Genomic DNA, 24,881 nt, shown 5'->3' with positions numbered 1-24,881 from the left:
CTCCCTCAATATCCCCCTTTACCTCAGATACATGAAGGAAACAATATGGGAATAATAGTCTTACCCACTTTCCTATAGCCCTTGAACCTTTTTACCTTAATTATGTAAAGATTGTTAAAAATATAATAAAAAAATGAAAAAAAATCAAAATAATATAAAAAAGGATTTGATTTCTGGTTTGGCAGTAGAAAGCTAAAAAAAATAGAAAACAGAAACAATTTAAAAAAAGAACACTGAAAAGGAAAGAAATTAATATTGTAACATAGGGAGAATCAAAATGGCAGAATAGGGTAAGGCCAGCTTCAACTGCTTTCCCAGGCCACAAGCAGGGAGTTAAATAGAAGTGAACAGCTGGGACTAGACCTGGCGTCTATATGGGATCCTGGTGCATGCAAGACAAGGACTTTAACCACTAGCATATTGCGCTAGGCCTCCAAAAATATTTTTTAATTATTATTTTCTTTTAATAATCTTTACATAGTTGATTAGGGCACAAATGGTCAAGGGCTACGGGAAAGTGGGTAAGACCATTGTTTCCACATTTTCTCTCTTTCTCTCACTTGTTTTTTTCTTTGTGTATTTGGAAGATAAAGGAAGAAGCCCCACCCAACCTCCCACCCCATCCCAAGGTCCCAGACCTGGGGCATGCTCCAAGGACAATGCTCAAGTGGTTTTGATAGTTCAACACTTCTGAATTGCTGCCAATCTCGCCATTCCAAGCACAATAAAATCTCTCCAGAATCCATTGGCTGTCATAGTGCCCCTTAGTCTCCATCTGCCCAGATCTTCACTGCCAGCATATAGCTGGGGTAGATGATCAATTTGTTCTGTCCTCCTTCCTGCATTGTGGCACTAGGTCTCCTCTGCAGGGTCTGATGGACTGCCATATCCTCCATGTGCACCTGGATATGCTGTCCACTGCTCCGTCTGAACCTCTGAGGAGGCTCAGCTTTGACACCTGCACTCCATGGGCAGACCGTGGAACCTGCTCTTCTCTTCATGGTTGGGGTTCTGAGATCAACAGTTCAGTTAGAGGGATCCCCAAAGAAACTTCATCTGAGGTGATCCCAGACCTGATTCTGTGTGTGTTTTTTTCCAGTACAGGGTCTGGCACAGTCTGTCACCCCATTCAGCTTATGCACATGTTGGTGGTTGCAATTTCAAACATGTATCCTCCTTCTATGGGTGGTGGTGGTGAGCTGTTAAAAAAAATCCGTAATACTCGAAGGCTAAGTTAACATGTTTTTTATTTAAATATTTATTATATTTGTACCAACATAAAAATATGAATATATTATCACTATAGTTCTCATACAATAAGAGCTAAAACACTTATAAATTAAAACAAAAATATTAAAACCACCAAATGCAAATTAACTACCTTGTTTAGTATAGCAATGCTGCTTTGTAAAAAGCACAAAAGAAACCTCAAGTATTTGGTTTAAGAGCAAAAATCTTTATGTTCAGATCCCATTTCTGTCCTTGAACTGCCTTCTCTTGATAATGTTGAGTAGCCTTGTTTACCTAAATGTCCTATTCAGATTGGTATGTCATTCCTTCCTGTTTCAAATCCACCAAATGCCAGTTTTGAAATGTCCATTTTTCACAAGGTATGGGACAGATATTGTGGCATGTGCTGGCCTGAGATCCCGGCCCCTCTTCTGGCTCCAGGTTAAAGTGCAGGAGGCCCAGGTGCAGACTCAGGTTCCTGGCTAGAGCCTGGCCAATCCCTGGCTCCTGAAGCCACAGTGGGAGGGAAGCCGCAGCCGCTTTCTTTTTTTCTTTTTTTTCCTCAAAATTAAAAGGCATGAAGTGACAGAGAAAAGCTGCCTTTGGTACATTCTGCAATATTGACCAGTGATCTGGAATAGTCTTTACTAAGGACTCGCTTTTAAGTGTACTGTTATTGAAATGTTCCAAGTCTTTCTGAATAGCTCGCGATATTTACTGTCATCATACAATCTTTTTCTCCATGTTTGTCATCAGAAATCAAGTATGTTTACATATACACCAGCAGCACACTGTCATCTGTTTCATCTCCGCATAAGCTGGGTTCCCGAGCTGCAACAGGCTTACCTTTTTTCAAGTCAGATTTTAACTGTGAATACTTCACACTATTATTGATGTGCACCTCGCTCTCTTCATGTTTGCTCAGAATATGTGATAAATGCTGCCAGTCCTTGCATCCATGTTCATTTCTCAGCCTATTTTTTCCTTCCCCAAAGAGTTTGCAATGTAGACAAAACACAGAATCCTTTGAGGTTGAATAGAGTAACCAGGATCTAGTGGTTCTCTCGCCATTTGGAAGAATTCGTGTATAGTAATTTTCTGAAAACCTCCTCCCTGTATTATCTTTTGGAAAGTTAAAATTTCTTACTTGAGGCGGATCATTTTCAACAAGAGTATCTCGTTGTTTAACACTTAAAACTCTAGGCCACGTACCCGGGTCTGCACAAAGCAAGCCTGCTGTGACCGAGTCTTCCAGCCTTTCCTCTTGCAGCTGCTCCTGAATTCTATCCAAGTTGGTTAACAGGGAGGATGGAGTCACATTGGGCGTGATCAGGAACGGGCCTGTGCTGCTCGCCACGGAGGCCTGTGGCTCACAAGTCTTTTCCCTTTTCTCTGCTTTGATTTCCTCTGATTCTACCATAAGCATATTTGAAGATCCATATGAATTTCCCTCTTCTTCTTCATCTCTAACAGCATTCCTTTTTCTGTTTTCTGATGCTGAGAACAGTTTCAGTTTTGTTTCCATCATCTGCGGAAAAATAAGATAGATTACAATTTCATTTTGTGATTGCTAAAAAAAAAATCCACATGGGGTAGCTGGTTGCATAATGGTTAAAATATTGTCATATTACTTAGAGTGCCTGAGTTTGAGTCTCAACTTCTAGTTTTCTGTTAATGAACACCTAGGGAAGCAACAAACCATGGCTCAAATACTGGACTCCCTGACATCCAACAGGAAATTCAAAGCTTTTTTTTTTCCTGAAATTCATTTATTTATTTGAAAATTTTATGGAGAAAGGAAGAGATAGAGGTCTTCCATCTGCTGGTTCACTTCCCAGATGGCTGCAAGGGGCACATTCTAAGCAGCAGCTTAACCTGTGCTGGCCCTGAGCTTCAAGGCTCGACTCCTAACTGGGTCCAGCTATGGTTATCATGGGTATCTGTGAAATGAAATAATCGGTACAAGATCCTGCCCCTTTCTCTCTTTGCCTTTCTTTCTTTCTTTTTTTTTAAGATTTATTTATTTTTATTACAAAGTCAGATATACAGAGAGGAAGATCTTCCATCTCATGATTCACTCCCCAAGTGAGCTGTAACGGGCCGGTGCTGTACTGATCCAAAGCCAGGAACCAGGAACCTCTTCCAGGTCTCCCACGTGGGTGCAGGGTCCCAAGGCTTTGGGCCATCCTCAGCTGCTTTTCCAGGCCACAAACAGGGAGCTGGATGGGAAGTGGAGCTGCCGGGATTAGAACCGGCGCCCATATGGGATCCCGGGGCGTTCAAGGCGAGGACTTTAGCCGTTAGGCCATGCTGCCGGGCCCTCTCTTTGCCTTTCAGGTAAACAGAGGAACATTAAAAGGCATATATACTCAACGGACACACAGAGAGACAATCATCAGTCAGCAAGCAGAAACAAGTGAGGAGCAAGCATGACAACCAGGACAAGCGTGACGCTCTGGCTGTGGATGCCACATCCTCAATCAGGATGTGGATGGCCCAGCTCCTCCTCTTTCCCTCTGCCCTCCTGGGACGGCAGTGAGGGAGCCCAAGGACGTGGGTCACCGTCACCCACCTGGAAGACTCAGATGGAAGTGCTGGCTCTTGGCTTTACTCCAGCCCAGACCTGGCTGCAGAAAGCATTGGAGGACCAAACTAGGGGATGGAAGGTCTGTCACTCTGCCTCTCAAAGTAAATACACTTTGAAAAAAATAAATCAGGGCCCGGCGCGATAGTCTAGTGGTTAAAGTCCTCGCCTTGCACGCACCAGGAACCCATATGGGCACCGGTTCTAATCCCGGTAGCCCTGCTTCCCATCCAGCTCCCTGCTTGTGGCCTGGGAAAGCAGCTGAGGATGGCCCAAAGCCTTGGGACCCTGCACCTGTGTGGGAGACCCAGAAGAAGTTCCTGGCTTTGGATGGGCTCAGCTCCAGCCATTGCGGCCGCTAGGGGAGTGAACCATCGGACAGAAGGTATTCCTCTCTATCTCTCCTCCTCTCTGTATATCCGCCTTTATAATAAAAGTAAATCTTAAAAAAAAAAAATCAAAACAAGGACATACCACAGTATGTCAATGTATTCCACTCAAAGAGGAATATATACTCCAGAGGAATTAAAACACATATCCACACAGAAACTTATATAAAAATGTTCATTGTAACATTACTAATAATGGCCCAAAAGGTTGAAATTATACAATGTCCAGAACAGCGGGATAAATGGATGTATGAACCATGTTATACTGAGATTACTTTATTTTTAAAGATTTATCTATTATTTGAAAGGCAGATTTTACAGAGAGAGGAGAGGCAGAGAAGGATATTTCATTTGCTTGTTCACTCCTGAAATGGCTTCACAATTAGAGCTCAGCTGATCTGAGGCTGGAAGGGAAGTGGGGCAGCTGGGACATGAACCAGAGCCCACACGGGATGCTGGTGCCAGAGAGGACCATCCTGCAGTGCCACCGTGCTGGCCCCGAGACGAAATCTTGAAAACGGTGATACAGGAATTTACAAAGGTTCTAATTATGTGAAACACTCAGACTGGGCAAATTCACAGAGGCGGATCAACAGCTGCCTACAACTTTCTGTAGTAAGGATTGGAGAGAAGAAATGGGGAGTAATTATTAATAGGTATGGAATTTATTTTGTAGTGATGAAGGTATTTGAAGTTTGTGCTGAATTGCAGGGATGTTAATTAAATCTGAATGACTTAATCCTTCCTATTCCTGTGCTCTGTGTGTATGGGCAGACAGGAAACGATGGCCCAAGTACCTGGGCTCTTGCCACCTGTGTCAAAGACGGGGACTGAATTCCAAAATCTGGTTTCAGTCCGCCTCAACACTGGCTGTTGTGGGTATTAAACCAGGGCATGGAACAGCTGAATTTGTTACTCCTCCCTTCAAATAAACAAGCTAAGAAAAACTTTGAAATTTAACAGCAAAGATGAAATTTATTTTTTTAAATAAATTATTTTTATTAGAAAGTGAGATACAGGGCCCAGCGGTGTGGCCTAGTGGCTACAGTCCTCGCCTTGAACGCCCCGGGATCCCATATGGGCGCCGGTTCTAGTACCGGCAGCTCCACTTCCCACCCAGCTCCCTGCTTGTGGCCTGGGAAAGCAGTGGAGGACGGCCCAAGGCCTTGGGACACTGCACCCATGTGGGAGACCCGGAAGAGGTTCCTGGTTCCCAGCTTCGGATCGGCGTGCATCGGCCCGTTGCGGCTCACTTGGGGAGTGAATCATCGGACGGAAGATCTTCCTCTCTGTCTCTCCTCCTCTGTGTATATCTGGCTGTAATAAAAATGAATAAATCTTTAAAAAAAAAAAAAAAAAAAGAAAGAAAGTGAGATACAAAGAGAGGAGAAGAGACAGAGAGGAAAGTCTTCTCTCCACTCATTCACTCCCCAGGCAGCCGCTGTGGCTGGAACTGAGCCAATCTGAAGCCAGGAGCCTGGAGCTTCTTCAGGGTCTCCTGCGCTGGTGCAGGGTCCCAAGACTTTGGGCCGTCCTCCACTGCTTTCCCAGGTTACAAGCAGGGAGCTGGATGGGAAGTGGGGCCGCCAGGGTTAGAATCAGGGCCCATATAGGATCCTGGCGTGTTCAAGGTGAGAACTTTAGCTGCTAGGCTACCGTGTGGGGCCCAAGATGAAATTTCTGTAGCAATCTCCGCAATTTGTGTGTCTGCCTAGGCAAATACACAAGAAACATGGAGAAATCTCTTAATTCAGGTATTGGTTACCACTTTATTCATCACAATTGGTAGATGATTTTAAAATCTGTGACAATGCGGTCAAGGCTGTGACCCAGATTAAACCACTGCCTGGGCTATGAGCCCGCTTCATCAGTGCCTGGTGAGTCTGGACCGCTCACAATTCCACTTCTGATGGGATCCCACATGGGTGCTGGTTCACGTCCCCACTGCTTCATTTCCAAACCAGCTCCACAACAGAGGAGGACCAAAGTCTTGTGACCCTGTACCTGTGTGGGAAACCCAGAATACACTTCTGGATTCCAGCTTTGGATTGGCTTAGCTCCATATGTTGCAGAGACCTGGGGAGTGAACCAGTGGATGGCAGATCTTTCTCTCTGTCTCTCTTTTGCTCTGTATATCTGCCTTTCCAATAAAAACAAAAGAAAAAGAGAACATGAGCCTTAGAGTAGGTGTTATGGATGCAGGGGATTAAGAACCAATTGGGGGCCCGACACGATAACGTAGCAGTTAAAGTCCTCGCCTTGCATGTGCCGTCATCCCATATGGCTGCCAGTTCTAATCCCGGCAGCTCCACTTCCCATCCAGCTCCCTGCTTGTGGCCTGGGAAAGCAGTGGAGGACGGCCCAAAGCCTTGGGGCCCTGCACCCACGTGGGAGACCCGCAAGAGCTCCTGGCTTCGGAATGGCTCAGCTCCAGGCACTGCGGACACTTGGGGAGTGAACCATCGGACGGAAGATCTTCCTCTCTATATCTGCCTTTCCAAAAAAAAGAAAAAAAAAAAAAATCTTAAAAAAAAGAAAAAAAAAAAAAATCTTAAAAAAAAGAAAAAAAAAAAAAAAAAGAACCAACTGGGATACCAGCATGGCCTACCACAGAGGTTGGGATCAAGTCTCTGCAGCATCCCTCACTCAGCCTTCTGCTAACATGCCTGGGCATGTGACGGATTCTTTCCATACCCGGATGCAGGTCCAGGATCCTGGTTTCTCCTGGCTCTGCCCTGGCTGTTTACTGTTGCAGGCATTTGAGGTATGCACTACCCGATGCAAGGTCTCTTCTCATCAATGTGCCTCTGAACCAAACATTCGAAAAGAACCAAATAGGTGCAGATTTCTAGCCTAGTAGCTAAGACACAATTGTGGTGCAGTGGAGTCGTGGGTTGGATTCCCAAGTTAGCTCTCTTAGCCCGTAATGAATGGCTTCCTTAAAGCCCCCTGGAGAAACCTAGACTCCACTGCCAGCCTTTGTCCTAGTCTCACCTGTGGAAAACATCTGAGGAGTGGACTGACAGATCAAAGTTATGTTTCTCAAACAAATTTTTTAAAAAAAGCAAGCAATGAAATACAACTTTCAAAATTAAAAATTTTGCGTTTTCAAAAAACATTGAGAAAAGGAATTCTAAGAAAAAACCTTCTAAATACATTTATTTGCAAAAGATATGTATCCAGAACATAACAAGAATTTCTGCAACTAAATATTAAACTGTAGTTTTACAAGTGGGCCAACAATTTGAAAATGCAAATTTTTTGAATGATGAAATATTAGTTACCAGGGACATACACTGAAACCACAATGAGCATCATTGCAGCACAACACCAAAATCAGAACTATCAGGCTGCTAGTGGGAGTGCAAAAGGGTAAAGAAAAATTCATAACTTGTGCCAAGAGTAAACATTCACAACTAAAATTATTTACAGCAACAGACAAGCTGGCTAAACGACAGAATGACAAAATGGAACTAACTGAACAAGGTCCCAAGACATTTTGGCAAGTCTACAGGGTAAGGCTATTGTGTACTCCGTTAATTCAAGGTCATTAAAAATAATTACCTGTTGGTATTCGTTAACACAACTTTGGCTGCAAAATCTTTTCTGCTGATCTCGGATACTTAGGATGCTGGTTCCAGAAGCTTTCCTGGGCAAATACTCTCCACACTGCTCACAGCAGTTCATCAGGAGACCATTGGCCAGTCTGTACTTATTAAAACAATCATTGCTGCACAGCTTATGCGTTATATTATTAACGCTGACTTCATGGCGAATCTAGAATGAAAATCAGAACTTACTAGCTAAATGAACCAGATGAGTAAAGCAGGCAGTAACTGCTCTGTACAAGAAGCAAGGATTCCCTATAACATCTCAATGGACAAAACACATTTAAGAACAGAAGAAATGAACTGGTAGTTCTGTTATGAACTATTTAAAAGAAATGAAGCGGAAATTTGTAGTCTCGCAGTTCATTCTCTGGAGCTGATACAGTGGGCTTAGCTGTCACCTGCGACATCAGCATCTCCTAGGAGAGCAAGTCAGTTGCTGGCTGTTTCACTCCTCATCCAGCCCCCTGGTAATATCCTGGGAAAGCAGCAAATGGGCCAATGGTTGGCCCCCTGCTATTCAGGCAGAAGGCCCTCTTGGAACTTCAGGCTCTGGCTTTAGCCTGGCCCAGCCCTGGTCAGAGCAGTCATGTATTTGGGAAGTGAACCAGTGGATGGAAGATCTTCTTTGTTCCCTATTCTTGTAAGCCTCTCTTTCAAATGACATAAAATAAAATAAAACGTAATGCCCTTGAAGATTGGTGGGACTCCAAAGAAGTCAGTATTACCCAGAATGGTATGTGTGTATCCACAATAAAAGAGATTTTCCATGTGATAACTAAGATAAAATCATGACTGGTAAGGCTCTGGGGGTAACCGGTGTAAAATCTAGGTCACACGAACTGTGGAAAGTAAGGACTGACTGTATTCCTGTTTCTCCCTCTTGCAGCAACTGGAAAGACTATAATATCATCAAATTCAGCCAACAGCTTACATTCATTCTCTTCAGGATTTGTTGTTTCTATTATATCCTGCCTGAAATCACATTTTAATTTAGCATTACTATTAAGATCTAAACATACCTTAGAACTACTGCCAACACTGTGGCAGAGTAGCTAAGGCAGTCTCCTATGGAGCCGACATCCCATGAGGGCACCAGTTTCAAGTCCTGGCAGCTCCACTTCTGTCCAGTTCCCTGCTAGTGTGCCTGGGAGAGCAGCAGCAGATGGCCCAAGTGCTTGGGCTCCTAAATCCATGTGGGAGACCTGGAAGAAACTTCAGCTTATTGGCGTTGGATTGGCCCAGCTCTAGCCACTGTGGTCATTTACGGAGTGAAGCAGTTGATGGAAGCTCTCTTTGTTTGTAACTATGCTTTCAAATAAATAAATAAATCTTTTTTTAAAAAGATTTATTTATCCTTATTACAAAGTCAGATATACAGAGAGGAAGATCTGTCCGATGATTCACTCCCCAAGTGAGTGCAACAGCCGGTGCTGCGCCGATCCAAAGCCAGGAACCTGGAACCTCTTCCAGGTCTCCCACGCAGGTGCAGGGTTCCAAATCTTTGTGCCATCCTCGAGTGCTTTCCCAGGCCACAAGCGGGGAGCTGGATGGGAAGTGGGGCTGCCAGGATTAGAACCGGCGGCCTTTTGGAATCCAGGTGCGTTCAAGGCGAGGACTTTAGCCGCTAGGCCACACCGCCGGGCCAATAAATCAATCTTAAAAAAAAAAACCCTATTACCATATTTGAGCATTCCTTCGAAAGCCAAAATTTAAATCGATTCTGGACACTTGTATTATGTAGACTTAGATATTTGAACTTAAAATTATCCATTAGTGTACATAGTAATAACATAGACACGAATCCAGACCTCTGTTAATTTACTACAGATTGTACATCTGGACTTATTAAAAGCTCCTTTTCTGGGATCTTGGCCATCTTCATAGGGGGACGAAGAGGATGGACCAGAAAATTCTCCAAAGCATTGGCTTGATTCCACGGGAATAACAATAGCAGCGTTCGTCGTAGGTCCATTTCTGAAACATAAGTAGCATACATTGTTTTTAGTAACTGAATTTTAAGTCAGTTTAAGAACAATGATCTACATTTTTTCACTTCCTTAATATCTAATCATAGTAACCAACTATAGTTTGAATGAAGCAAAATCTACTTCCGGCTTCACTGCCACAAATTCCTACTTACTATGTAAAAATTCAGAAGTAAAAATCTTTTCTAGCACAAGGACTCTGCTATATCTCTTAAAATGCTGGCAGCTAAGATACACGATAGGAAAGGCTGTAGGGAAGTAAAAGCAGTGTTGTACAAGGGGCTACCGACTCCCACACCAGTGGTCTGTTTTCATGCCATGACGAGTATCAGTGAGTCAACAGCTCCTATTCTGATAACTTAAGCTCAAATACTTCAAGACATATCTGTAACAATTCTACTCATGAACTTTCCCGGTTCCCAGTTACGGTGAAGAACATGTATTTATGCTGCTAACACTTGACCACAGGCAGAAATGTTGAAAGGTACTGCTTACTTTTTACACATAACTTTTCGTGTCTTTCGACATGGTTTGTGAGAGAAGGATGAAAGGCAGGTGGTAGAGCAAAAGAGGTGCGCTGATCCTTTTCGTTGGTAAGCTGTCTGTCCCTTCTGCAAAGCAATTTTGCAGTTTGCACAGATAATTTTAGCTGGTGTGTTAAGTTGTTGGGCTGACGGCAGGAAATTCTGCTTAGGAAGTAAGGCCAATGGTGATAAAGAATCCAGCCCTGGCTGTTTCTGATTACATGGAAATGAGGCTGATTGGGAGATCCATGAATCTTAAAAATGAAACACACAAGAAAATGTCATGGAGCAACTCAAAAATATAACAGAAAAATAGTTTTTAACTTTTCATTTAAGAGTTAAGAGATCAGCAAGGCACTTGGCTATTTTCAGCATGGTTAAGCTCAGAGAGCCTTGAGGAATGATCCCAACCCCAGGTGTATCTGAAACGACTCAACACACCATTATACCAACAACAAGACGGCAGCTTCGGAAACTGTGCAAAGCCAAACTCAACAGGTTCAACATGTGTCTCCAAGTTTCCCAGACAGCACAAGTATACCATATTCCATTTCCTGTTTACCTCAGGTATAAAATGGGCAGCTATGCCTAATTACGCCTAGCTTATTGGTGTTAAGAGGAATAAACGAAGCAATACGGATTGTAAAGCACTGCCTGGAACACAGAAAACACTGGAACAATATTAGCCATTGTTTTTATTCCTAAGAGAAAAATATTGATACCATTACAGAATAAAGCAAATGTGTATAAATCATAACTGCAGTAAAAGCTTAGCTACTGACAGCCTACCAGTTTATATATGATATTCATTTTCCGAACATCTCCCTCACAATACTACAAAGAAAAAAAGTAGAAAAGTTAAAAAAATTACATACTAACCCACATACACCCATCAAGCCGATTAGTTCAATGTCTGACACCCATAGCTTACTCACATCTACCCATCCCCGAGTCTCAACAACTGATACTTTAAAAGTTTGTTTATTTAGGAAGGGAGGTGAGAGAGAGAGAGATCCTTGATCTGCTACTGTACTCCTTAAATGGTCACTACCCCAGTCAGGATGCTGGAACTGCCACAAAGGTGCTGGAGGTCCAGATGCTTGGACAATCATCCACTGCTTATCCCATGCCGCTGGCAAGGAGCGTGATCAAAAGTGGTGCACCCAGGACTTGAACCAGCATCCAGTGCCTCAGTTCACCATTTTTATATACTTGTGGCTTGTGTTTCAAAAAGATTGCAGAGGGCCACAGCACGGTAGCGTAGTGGCTGAATCCTCGCCTGGCACATGCCTGGATCCCATATGGGTATCTGTTCCTGTTCCAGCGGCCCTGCTTCCCATCCAGCTCCCTGCTTGTGGCCTGGGAGAGCAGTGGAGGACGGCCTAAAGCCCTGGGACCCTGAGCCCATATTGGAGATCTGGAAGAAACTCCTGGCTTCCAGCTTCAGATTGGCTCAGCTCCAGCTGTGGCACCACTTGGAGAGTGAACCAGTGGACAGATCTTTCTCTCCACCTGTTCTCTCTGTAAATCTAACGTTCCAATAAAAAATTAATAAATCTTTAAAAAAAGTTTATTTAAAAAGGCTGTAGACATTAGTATATTCTAGAAACTTTAGACATTTACACTTTAAATTGTTCTACAACCAACCCCAGTCAATGAAAATTTAACATTACAGACACTGATCTAAAATGTACAATCCTTATCTACTGCTATAGTGTTAGCTTCAAAATGGAAAGAACAGTAGCATGCATAGGCACAGCGCATGGGAGATCATGTAGGAATCTTGCGTATACTTCTAACCAAGTCTCAGGATGGAGGAGCTCTCAGAAACAAGGCCTAAGGTACAGAATTATTTTGTCATCTTTCCACAATAGCTTTTATCTTTACCAAGGGGCCTTGTTCTGTCAGTAACTCAAAGACCTGATACCATACCATCTGCGCTAAAACATTGAACATTTAATTATATGTATTACTGAATTACCAGCTACTACTTCTAATCTTCAGATTATTTTTAGGCAAAATAAAAACAAATGACAAAAAATACTTTTTTAATTCTCCTGAATGCATGTTGGAACATGTTCAAGTACATTTAAGTAAATTTATTTTCTCAGCAAGTATTCAGAAAGAGTGTTTAATAAATGCGTATCTTTGCGCCCAGTGCAATACCTCAATGGTTGAATCCTCACTTTGTAAATACCAGGATCCCACTGTGTCCTGGCTGATGCAATTCCCACCCTGCTTCCAGTTTGTGGCACGGATAGGCAGTAGAGGATGGCCCAAAGCATTGGCACCTTGCATCTGCATGGCTGACCAGAAGGAATTCCTGGCTCATACCTTCAGATCAGCTTAACTCTGGCCAATGCAGCCATTTGGGGAGTGAGCCAGAGGATGGAAGAACTTTCTCTCTGTTTCTTCTTCTCTCCGTAATCCGATCTGACATTCCGATAAAAATAAATCTTAAACACACACACACACACAAAGCAACCAAACAAAAAAAATCCCTTTCTTCCTTCTTTGGAACCATTCCAGAAGAATACAAAATTATTTGAAAGAAAATAAAAAGTGGGCCTGGCGTGATGGCTCAGTGGCTAAACCCTTGCTTTGCACACACTGGGATCCCATATGGGCACCAGTTTTTGTCCCAGCTACTCTACTTCCCATCCAGCTCCTTGCCTGTGGCATTAAAACACAGTAGAGTTGACCCAAACCTTGGGACCTTGCACCCACGTGGGGGATCATAAGAAGCTCCTGGCTCCTGGCTTCAGATGAACTTAACTCAGGACACTGAAGCCATTTGGGCATGAACCAGTGGAAAAAGGTTTCTTTCTGTCTCTCCTTCTCTGCATAAATCCTGCTTTTCAATGAAAACAACTACCCCCAGAGAAAACAAAACGCATACATTCATCCACAAGGTAAACAGAAAGTTAGATTCTATGATTGAACTTTCTTTGTATCATTGTACAAAACTGTATTTAATAAATAGCAGAAGACAGAAAATGTATATAAAATCTGCCATTGCTATTAATACAGAAGATCTATAAGCATTTCACAGCTTCATGGACCTATTCACACTTAAAAAGAGGGAATGTTTAATATATGTATAATGTATAGTTTTAGAAATCTATATATTTTCCCATATTAGCTTTGGTCCACAGACAATACAGCAGATATTTCCTCTTTTTACTTGAAGCATTTTTACTAATTTTAAAGCTGTTAAAATGTTTATGACGTTATTAATGTCTCCACATTAAATATCTTAATTAATTAATTAATTAATTTATTTATTTTTAAGATTTAGAGGAAAGACATAGAGGAAGTGGCAGCAATGGTCAGAGCTGAGCCAAACTGAAGCCAGGAGCCAGGAGCTTCTTCTGGGTTGAAATTATAATGTTTATTTATTCTTATCGGAGAGTCAGATTTACAGAGAGGAGAGACATACACCCCAGAAAAGGAGTTTGATACAATAATACGATGCCAACTCCTACCCGGAAGTGTCTGGGCTGTCTGATTCAGTATCATGCAACATCTGGAGGCAGCAGGAAATCTCAGTTCTGGGATCTCTGCCACCACGTGGGAGACCCGAATTGAGTTTCGGGTTCCCAGATTTATCTAGGCTCAACCTCGTTGTTACAGGGCGTGAACTTTCTATCTCTGACTTTCAAATAGATTCAAGAAAAAAAAAAGTTAATTCCCAAGATCCACTTTAGAACTATTACTATTACTAGAACTATTAGTAGAACCTGCTATTCAGTCACTCAGGTGATCCTCTGCTTTTTCTAGAAACACGAGCAGGAAACTAGATTGGAAACTGAGTGGATGAGAACTTGCACCTTATACGGGATGCCAACACCGCAAGTGGGAGCTGAACCTCTTGCAAGAGGTCTGTCCCTAGTTTTTCTCACTTCCAACATTACACACGTGGAATCATCATGTACTCTTCCTTAACTCAATGCTGTCTGCAGGGTCTACCCACAGTGTACATATATTACCCTTTTTCACTGCTGTTGACTACTTCATTTTATCGTTCACAGACATTTGGATGGCTTCCAACTGCCATGATTTCTGCACAGATCTTTAGTTTGTTCTGATTGGGATTTATATATACATTCATTGGGTTTTTTTACATGAGATAGTAAAGTGGTATTTATTGGTTCATAACTCAAATATCTGCAATAGTTCATGTAGAAAATTAGCATAAACCAGGAGTCAGGAGGGCCTGGCATGGTAGCCTAGTGGCTAAAGTCCTGGTCCTGCATGTGCTGGAATCCCATCTGGGTGTAGGTTCATGTCCTGGCTGCTCCACTTCCCATCCAGCTCCTTGCTTGTGGCCTGGGAAAGCAATAGAGGATGGCCAAAAGCCTTGGGACCCTGCGACAGTGTGGGAGACCAGGAAGCTCCTGCAACTGTGGCCAGTTGGGGAGTGAGCCAGTGGATGGAAGATCTTTATCTTTCCTTATCTGTGCAGATCTGACTCTCCAATAATAATAAATAAATATTAAAAAAAAAAAAGACTTGGATACCAATCCAAGTGTTCCACGTGAGTAGCAGGAATCCAGCTACATGCACTGTGCCTGCTGCTCCCAGGGTCTGCATTAGCCGAAAGGTGGCCAGGACCCAGAGCTGCTATCAAACGTAAGTTCACAAATATGGGATATGGTAGTCTTCTTAATTTTTAAGCTAAACACATGGCCTGAAAATGTTCCTGAATCTGTAGCTTATCCTTCTCCATTAGAGAACTATCAGTTGTGCTCTATGCTCTTTCTCTCTTTTATTTCTAGGCCATTAATTATGTTAATTTCATCCAGCATCTCACATCCTATACACTCTTTTGTATCTGTCACACCACTGGCTTTATATAATTCAGTCCAGGGTCCGGCGGCGAGGCCTAGCGGCTAAAGTCCTCGCATTGAACGTGCCGGGATCCCATATGGGCGCTGGTTCTAATCCCGGCTGCTCCACTTCCCATCCAGCTCCCTGCTTGTGGCCTGGGAAAGCAGTCGAGGACGGCCCAAAGCCTTGGGACCCTGCACCCACATGGGAGACCTGGAGGAAGTTCCTGGCTTTGGATCGGCTCAGCTCTGGCCATTGCAGCTACTTGGGGAGTGAACCATCAGACAGAAGATCTTCCTCTCTGTCTCTCCTCGTCTCTGTATATCTGCCTCTCCAATAAAAATAAACCTTTTTAAAAAAAAGAGTCTGTACATTTTAATTGTAGATGGGACAACTGATGAAAGCATGAGTGAATATTTCAGAAGATTATATGGACTGAATTATTATTTTTTTAATTATTTATTTTATTACAAGGTCAGATATACACAGAGGAGGAGAGACAGAGGGGAAGATCTTCCGTCAGATGATTCACTCCCCAAGTGAGCCGCAACGGGCTGGTGCGCGCCGATCCGAAGCCGGGAACCAGGAACCTCTTCCAGGTCTCCCACGTGGGTGCAGGGTCCCACAGCTTTGGGCCGTCCTCGATTGCTTTCCCAGACCACAAGCAGGGAGCTGGATGAGAAGTGGAGCTGCAGGGATACAAACCGGAACGCACATAGGATGCTGGTGCACGCAAAGTGAGGATTTAGGCACTAAGTTACCGTGCTGGGCCCATTCCTCCACTTTTGATCCAAGTTTCTGTTAATGTGTCTCCTAAAGCAGCGGAGAATGGTCCAAGCCCTTGAGTTCCTGCACTAAGTGTGAGACCTGGAAGAACCTCCTGGTCTGTGGCTTCAGACGGGCTCCGTTCTGGCTATGGCAGCCATTTGAAGAGTCAGTGTAAGTAAGTTATATTGCTAGACAGTGGTTTCATCTGCTATGAAAGGCATGCTGACCATTGCACCAAACACCTTTGAACTTTGATTATTTTCTGTACTGCATGTGGAGTTCCACGATGTCTTTCAACAGGTACTTTACATTATTTGTCTTTGACTACCCAGAATAAGCATTGTGGCCAGAAATATTTAAGTTACAATAAAAACAGAATACAGATATAACAACAATTAAGTTTAGGTATTTTGCCAACTTTTTTTTTTTTACAATTTATATAAGGTATGTACTGAGTAGAAAGCATTCACTGAACTAGTTTACCCTGAAAGTTAATGAATTAAGTGAATTGAAAGTCCACTGTAAACAAAAATATTGCTTGCATATATTATAATGAATCCCTTACATGTACTTTAGGGTAAGTCACATTTCACTCGATGAAATCTGATTTAAATATAACTCACCTCGATCTAAATATCTCACATCTAAAAATCCTAGCCTTTTTTTTTGAATACTAGAAAATCTTGACTTTATATGAAAGAATTTCACTTTTGTGAGCAGTGATATATGCCATCTGATCTATCCCCAAGGAACTGATGGTCCTAGCAACTATGTAAAAGAAATCTTTTTTTATATCACTAAATGAAGAAAAACAGGTGTCACTTCAAGTGTTAAGATTAGAACCCAGCACGATAGCTCAATTAAAAATCCTTAACTTGCAAGCACCTGTTTGTATCCCAGCTGCTCCATTTCCCTTCCAGCTCCCTGCTGTGGCCTGGGAAAGCAGTCGAGGATGCCCCAAAGCCTTGGAACTTTGCATCTATTTGGGAGACCCGGAAGAAGCTCCCGGCTTCGGATCACCTCACCACTGTCTCTTGAGGCCATTTCAGGAATGAGCCAGCGGATGGAAAGGTCTCGGGGACTCCTTTTCTCTATAAATCTGAACTGTCTTTCCAATAAAAGCAAATCTCAAAAAAAAAAAAAAATCATTTATTTGTCTTCATTGGAAAGGCAGACTTACACAGAGAAGAAGAGACAAAGATCTTCCATCCGCTGGTTCACTGCCCAAGTGGCCGCAATGTCGAAAGCTAAGTCAAGGAGCCAGGAGTTTCTTCTGGGTTTCCCACATAGGTATAGGGTCCAAAGGCTTTGGGCCATGCTTTGTTGCTTTCCCAGGCCACAAGCAGAGGGCTGGAAGGGAAGTGGAGCTGCCGGGACCGAACAGTGCTCAGGTAGGATCCTGGGCGCGCAAGGTGAGGATTTAATCATTAGATTATGGTGCCAGGCCACAAAACTATTTTTCTTTCTTTTTTTTTTTAAGATTTATTTTTATTTTTAATAACAAAGTCAGATATACAGAGAGGAACATCTTCAGTCCGATGATTCACTCCCCAAGTGAAAGCAACGGCCGGTGCTGCGCAGATCTGGAGCAGGGAACCAGGAACCTCTTCCGGGTCTCCCACATGGGTGCAGGGTCCCAAGGCTTTGGGCTGTCCTTGACTGCTTTCCCAGGCCACAAGCAGGGAGCTGGATGGGAAGTGGGGCTGCCGGGATTAGAACTGGCGCCCATATGGGATCCCGGTGTGTTCAATGCGAGGACTTTAGCCACTAGGCTACAAGGCTGGGCCCCAAAACTATTTTTCAAATACTTGTGGTAACAGAACTTTATCCATAATCTGAGTGAAACTGGCAGAATAGTACCTAGTACAGAATATTGCTTAAAGTTATGTTTCTATTTACACTAAATTTTCATATGGAAAAGCATCTACTCATGGAGCTGGTGTTTAACCTGGCAGTCAAGACACGGAAGTCGCTCATCCAAGTCAATGGGCTGACACACATTTCCAGCTTAGTCCCTAATGAAGACCCTGGGAGGCAGCAGTGACTGTTCAAGTGACTGGAATCCTGCAACCCACAGCGGAGAGCTGGACTGAATTCCTGGCTTCTGGTTTCATGATGTCCGGCCTTGGCCAGTCAGGATAGTTGTAGAGAAAAATCTGTTTGTTCATTCTGTATCATTAACAAAGGTCTTGGGGCCCTGGTGGCGTGGCCTAGCGGCTAAAGTCCTCGCCTTGAACGCACGGGGATCCCATATGGGCGCCGGTTCTAGTACCGGCAGCTCCACTTCCCATCCAGCTCCCTGCTTGTGGCCTGGGAAAGCAGTCGAGGACGGCCCAATGCTTTGGGACCCTGCACCCGCGTGGGAGACCCGGAAGAGGTTCCTGGTTCCCGGCATCGGATCGGCACAGCACCAGCCGTTGCGGCTCACTTGGGGAGTGAATCATCAGATGGAAGATCTTCCTCTCTGTCTCTCCTCCTCTGTGTATATCTGACTTTGTAATAAAATAAATAAATCTTTAAAAAAAAAAAAAGGTCTTGCAAGTAGAGTGTAAGAGAAATAGAAGCAAGGCTGTCAGTCTTCCTTCCATCCAGGAATTTATTTGTTTCATTACATGCTACATATTTTTTATAAATATATAAAGTAACCCATACGTAGGGATGATCTTAAAAATGTATAAATATTTTGTAGAGTATAAAAATGCTTTAAGAGGTTCATGAAATTCATGCTTATGTAAGCACATAAGAACAACACTTAGAAACAAACAACAAGTAACTAAAATTCAGGAAATGGTTAAAAGGATCATGTTCTAAGCCTCATGTATTTATTGGAGAGCCGGGAGGAGCGTGCAGAGCTGCTCTGTTGGCTCACGCCCCATCGCCCGTGGCTGGCACCGAGAGCGCACGCGCAGAAAGCACAATTTCTGCCAACGTACTATGGACGTTTGGAAGGTGTGGAGAAGTAAGCGGGCTAGTATTTGCCAAATAATCAGTGTTCCATGTTACTGAAGCAGACAAAGGTAAGAAATCCATTCAAATGGGCTTTCAATCAACTACAAAAGTCTCTACAACTGCATGTTTAACACTGTACTTTCTAAAACTTCTTAAATACCGTGTAATTTTGTTGCTACTCAAAAGATTACTCATAACTTCTTAAACAGACTCGTAAAATAGTGCTACCTTCTCCAGTCATAGATCTACGTAAGGCCAGATTTTATAATTTTGGCAAGTGTTCTAAGTCATGTAAAAACTGTACAGAAACTGGTAGTTTTTCACCTGCTGTATTTTAATTTTTCAGTTCAAGATTATTCACCACCAACATTTTAAAATGCATTAAAAACTATGAAAAAGGATTTAGTATCTTTAGTTTTTGAAAAGCTATTTTTCGGTAAATATGTTCTTCATGTAATCGCAATGGATAATCCCTATACAATACATGCTTTGAACATTCATTAAAGCTTAATTTTTATAAATATTTCTTCATTTTTTATTTATTGAAAAGGCAGAAGAACAGAAAGAGAGCAGAGTCTTCCTAAAAGACTCTTAGTAGCCAACACAGGGCCAGCCTGAAGCCAGGAGCCAGGAAGTCCTCCAGGGTTTCCCTGTGTGTGGCAGGGACCCAGGTAAGCCGCCTCTTCCCTACACACTGCAGGAAGCAGAATGGCAGGGGCCTCAGTCCTCCACACCCCAATGGAACGTGGGTCCCAAGCAACAGCTGAACTGATGAACACAACCTTCCCAAGATTCGCTAATATAGTTATCATCTATAGATGTAAACAAACAAATAATATTTGGACTTTTTACAGGGAACCTTGAGAATACAAACACTGAGAAGCACTTCCTGGAAATAACAAAAAAGTTAGCTATTTACTGTATAGAGTTTCTAAAAATTAAAAACCACGGGAATGCTTTAAAAAAATCTTACACTTTTAAAAATCTTACGCTTTTAAAATAATGCAAAATACTAATATTTGGATTAAATAAAATAAATGGACACCAAACCGTATATAAAAAAAGTTCTAAAATTATATTTTAAAAAAAATCTTAGAAGTGGGGGAACGCATGGCTCAACAGGCTAATATTTCACCTTTCCAAGCATCCCATATGTGTCCTGACTGTTGCACTTCCAATCCAGTCCCTGCTTGCAGCCTGGGAAAGCAGGGACCAAGGCCTTGGCACCCTGCACCTGTGTGGGAGTCTCAGCACAGGCTCCTGGCCTTTGACCAGCTGAGCTCTGGCCATTATGGCCATCTGGGAAGTGAACCAACTGATGGAAGATATTTTCCTCTCTGTAACTCCATAAATCTGCCTTTCCAATAAAAATAAATCTTAAAACAAAAACAAAGAGGGCTTAGTTCAACGGCTTAATTGGTTAATTCTTGCCTTACAAGCGCCGGGATCAGATATGGGTGGCAAACCATGTCCTGGCTGCTCCACTTCTGAACCAGCTCTCTGCTTGCTGCCTGGGAGAGCAGTGAAAGACCCAAAATCTTAGGACACTGCACCTGCCTGGGAGCCCTGGAAGAAGCTCCTGGCGCACAAGAGGCTTTGGATAGGCTCAGTTTTGGTCATTATGGCTGCTTGGGGAGTGAACCAGCAGACAGAAGATCTTTCTCCTCTGTCTTTCCTCTTCTCTGTATATCTGACTTTCCAATACAAATAAGTAAGTCTTTTTTTTAAAAAATCATCATTTTGGGCCCGGCAGCGTGGCCTAGCGGCTAAAGTCCTCGCCTTGAAAGCCCCGGGATCCCATATGGGCGCCGGTTCTAATCCCGGCAGCTCCACTTCCCATCCAGCTCCCTGCTTGTGGCCTGGGAAAGCAGTCGAGGACGGCCCAAAGCTTTGGGACACTGCACCCACGTGGGAGACCCAGAAGAGGTTCCTGGTTCCCGGCATCGGATCGACGCGCACCGGCCCGTTGCGGCTCACTTGGGGAGTGAAAACATCGGATGGAAGATCTTCCTCTCTGTCTCTCCTCCTCTCTGTATATCCGGCTTTCCAATAATAATAAAATCTTTAAAAAAAAAAAATCATCATTTTGTTTAAGCTTTAATGTGATCACGCTTTTAGGAGAGAGAGTGAGATAGCGCCCGATGCAGTAGTCTAATGGCTTAAGTCCTCACCTTGAACAAGCCGAAATCGCATGTGGGAGCCAGTTCTAATCCCAGAAGCCCCACTTCCCATCCAGCTTCCTGCTGTGGCCTGGGAAAGCAGCGAGGACAGCTCAAAGGCTTGGGATTCAGCACCTGCATGGGAGACCTGGAAGGGGTTCCAGGCTCCTGGCTTTGGGTTGGCACAGCATTGGCTGTTGCAGCCACTTGGGGTGTGAGTCAATGGATGGAAGATCTTATTCCTCTTTGTCTTTCCTCCTGCTTGTATATCTGACTTTCCAATAAAAATAAATAAATCTTTAAAAAAAAGAAGAAGAAGAGGGAGAGATAAATATCTTTTATCTTCCACCTGATGGTTTACACCGAAATGCCAAAAACAGCCATGGTAGGACCAGGAGCCCAAAATCAGGATCCCTAAACTTGACTTGATGTTCCAAAGTGGGGAGCAGGAGTCCAAGTCCCAGGGCTGTTATCTGTTGCCTCCCAGGCATAGCAGTAGGAAGCAGTCAGAAGCGGAGGCTGAAGTCAATCGCACGTACTATGATAGAAGATGTGGAATCCCAAGCAGGGGTTTAAAGCTCTATCCATGTAATGGTTTAACAGCAAAAACAAAAAGCAACCTCAAAATCACACTGAAGTCATGAGAAAGCTGCAAGAGGGAACTACTAATATTTTACTTGCTATAATTTACCAGAACAAGACTATCCACATAAAGTTTTAAAATACAGTTCTGTGATTTTAAGGCAAAAATTTCCAATTTTAAAATCAAGCAATAAATTGCTGTCTTTTTTTTTTTTTTTTTTTAAAGATTTATTCATTTTATTACAGCCAGATATACACAGAGGAGGAGAGACAGAGAGGAAGATCTTCCGTCCGATGATTCACTCCCCAAGTGAGCCGCAACGGGCCGATGCGCGCCGGTCCGAAGCCGGGAACCAGGAACCTCTTCCAGGTCTCCCACGCGGGTGCAGTGTCCCAATGCATTGGGCCGTCCTCAACTGCTTTCCCAGGCCACAAGCAGGGAGCTGGATGGGAAGTGGAGCTGCCGGGATTAGAACCGGCGCCCATATGGGATCCCGGGGCTTTCAAGGCGAGGACTTTAGCCGCTAGGCCACGCCGCCGGGCCCAAATTGCTGTCTTAATACCAAAATCAGGCAAACAATCCAAAAGTAAATCTTTTTTTTTTAAGACGTATTTTTTTTTTTTAATTAGAAAGCCAGATATACAGAGAGGAGGAGAAGACAAAGAGGAAGATCTTCCATCTGATGGTTCACTCCCCAAGTGGTTGCAACGGTCGGTGCTGCGCCAATCTGAAGCAGGAGCCAGGAGCTTCTTTCGGGTCTCCCATGCGGGTGCAGGGTCCCAAGGCATTGGGCCGTCCTCCACTGCTGTTCTAGGCCACAAGCAGGGAGCTAGATGGAAAGTGGAGCTGCCGGGATCAGAACCGGCGACCATATGGGATCCTGGTGCGTGAAAGGTGGGGACTTTAGCTGCTAGGCCACTGCACCAGAGCCCCCCAAAAGTAAATCTTTAGAAAGCAAAAGTTAGAGCCAGTGAAGTGTCATAATGGGCTAATCCTCTACTCGCAGCCCCAGCATCCGGTATGGTCACTGGTTCAAGTCCCAGGTGCTACACTTCTGACCCAGTTCCCTGTCAGTAGCCAGGGAAAGAAATGGAAGATGGCCCCAGACCCTGGGCTCCTGCACCCACATGAAGACTGGGGGACCAGTTCAGCTCAGGCCATGATGGCTATTTGGGCAGTGAATCAGCAGATGGAAAATTCTGTCTCCCTCCCCCTTACCCTCTGTAACTTCTTCTTTATAGAAGAAGAGAAATTTGAAAATATCAAGCTACCTATTTATGTATGAAATAAAATTCAATGATTTTCACATTTGTATTCAAGGGATATCCTTTAATTTCATAATGTTAACATTAGCATAGACAAGGTAAGCAAGGCTACTGAGAATAGCTTTGGGCGTTTCCAATGAAAAAAAAACGCTAGATGCAAATCACTGGGCAAAATAAATTCCCCAAATTTTGGAGACCATGTAGACAAGGTTTTATTAAATAAAATATTCTCTCTTAATAGGAATAGCAAGGGCTATTAAATATTTCACATATAAATAAAAGTGAGGAGTACGGAAAATACTCATGTTTTCTTGAGACAAAAGGGAAATGATTTCACTTACTGCTTACCAGGGTTATGGTGAGAGGCAGACTCCCCCTTCTGAAACACATCTCCTGCCACATTCACTCTACCAGGATTAAAAGGTCCTACTCCAGTCTTGGTCTGTGAAGTTAAAGCCGGGGTGAATGTTTGTATATTAACACCGAAATGACTTGACTGCAGTCCGTCAGAGACATCGCCCAAGTTGGTGTTCTAGAGTGATGTGACATACGGGGAATCATTAAGTTTGCATCTCGCCCAGGATTCACAGACCATACACCTGTTTCTAAGGCAGTAACATTAGGTCAGATGGAACAGAGTCGCTTCTGCAGTGCCAGCACTATCACCCATTCCTGCATTTACCTTACTTCTTGAAAGTCTGGAAGAGGAGAAATCCGAATCTTGGGTTCTGTTTTTAGCTCCAGGAATACCCCACTCAATAAAATTGCAAGACTGCTTCTCTTTCCCTCCAGCTGTTTCTAGTAAGTCCTCTTCATCATCAATAACAATTGTCTCACAAATATTTCCCTTTACAGAGGCAAAATTTCTTGAGGAAGGAACATTGATGGAATAATTTTCTTGTGGATTCTCATTTTTGGATGATGTAAATATAAAGTCTCTTTCATCAGCTACTGCTGCAGCAGAAATTGAGGGAGGTTGTACAGATTCAACAAATACAACATCATCATCTTCATCTTCCACTGATGAGCATCTGCTAATTAAAGAATTAGCTGAGTCACCAAATGAGTTTCCTACGTCCAGGAGACGGGATGCCATGGCCGAGCCAATGCCAGGAGTCTGTTCAGTTGATCTGAATCCTCTCACCAAGGATTTATCCAACCCAGAGGAAACCTGTAAGAGGCAGAGAAAAGAAAAAAATGTTCTAGTATACAGTTTTTTGCTATTTTACTACAAAGAAATAAATAAGCTTTAAAAATTTGAATGTAATTTATTAGTTAACTTTCAGAGAAAACACTGATACTCCTCAATCTTTTAAACTTCTTTAAAGAGTGATGAAAATTATGTGATCTCTAATAGTACTTAAAAAAAAAAAAAAAACAAAAAACCGGGCCCGGCGGCGTGGCTTAGCGGCTAAAGTCCTCGCCTTGAAAGCCCTGGGATCCCATATGGGCGCCGGTTCTAATCCCGGCAGCTCCACTTCCCATCCAGCTCCCTGCTTGTGGCCTGGGAAAGCAGTTGAGGACGGCCCAATGCATTGGGACCCTGGACCCGCGTGGGAGACCCAGAAGAGGTTCCAGGTTCCCGGCTTCGGATCGGCACGCATCGGCCCGTTGCGGCTCACTTGGGGAGTGAATCATCGGACGGAAGATCTTCCTCTCTGTCTCTCCTCCTCTGTATATATCTGGCTGTAATAAAATGAATAAATCTTTAAAAAAAAAAAAAAATCCCAAGACCCTTCCTCAAACCTTTGGTGACTCTCCCTTCCTCCCCTTTAAAAAACAAAACAAAACAAAACAAAAAAACAAAAAAAAACTATTCAATTTATAGCATTTACTTTAATGCTTTAATTTACTCCAACTTGATAGATGAGGAAAGAGAAGCTTAAGCCTTAGTTAAGCCAGTGAAGCAGGGACCCCAAGCCTCAGTTAAGCCAGTGAAGCAGGGACCCCAAGTGCTGGCTTAACTTGCCGCTCACAATGCTGTTACCTAGGTGCTAAATTCAC

The 24,881-nt window shown here is 43.3% G+C and overlaps 1 protein-coding gene across 1 annotated transcript; it reads right to left on the bottom strand.

The window, feature by feature from the left end:
• Positions 1 to 1,774: 1,774 nt before the first annotated feature.
• On the bottom strand, positions 1,775 to 23,975 carry LOC101518436 (zinc finger MYM-type protein 5). Its single transcript, XM_058670994.1, has 6 exons — positions 23,560 to 23,975; positions 23,226 to 23,409; positions 10,295 to 10,577; positions 9,623 to 9,788; positions 7,768 to 7,980; positions 1,775 to 2,758 (listed from the first exon to the last, which is right to left on the bottom strand). Exons 1-6 carry the CDS (start codon positions 23,971 to 23,973, stop codon positions 2,000 to 2,002), a joined length of 2,019 nt encoding a protein of 672 aa, XP_058526977.1. The 5' UTR covers positions 23,974 to 23,975; the 3' UTR covers positions 1,775 to 1,999.
• Positions 23,976 to 24,881: the final 906 nt, after the last annotated feature.

Source organism: Ochotona princeps, chromosome 12 (assembly GCF_030435755.1).
Source record: "Ochotona princeps isolate mOchPri1 chromosome 12, mOchPri1.hap1, whole genome shotgun sequence".
NCBI classification, from domain to species: Eukaryota; Metazoa; Chordata; class Mammalia; order Lagomorpha; family Ochotonidae; genus Ochotona; species Ochotona princeps.
The sequence above is the reverse complement of the archived record's forward strand: the minus strand, read 5'-3'. Positions and strand labels throughout refer to the sequence as shown.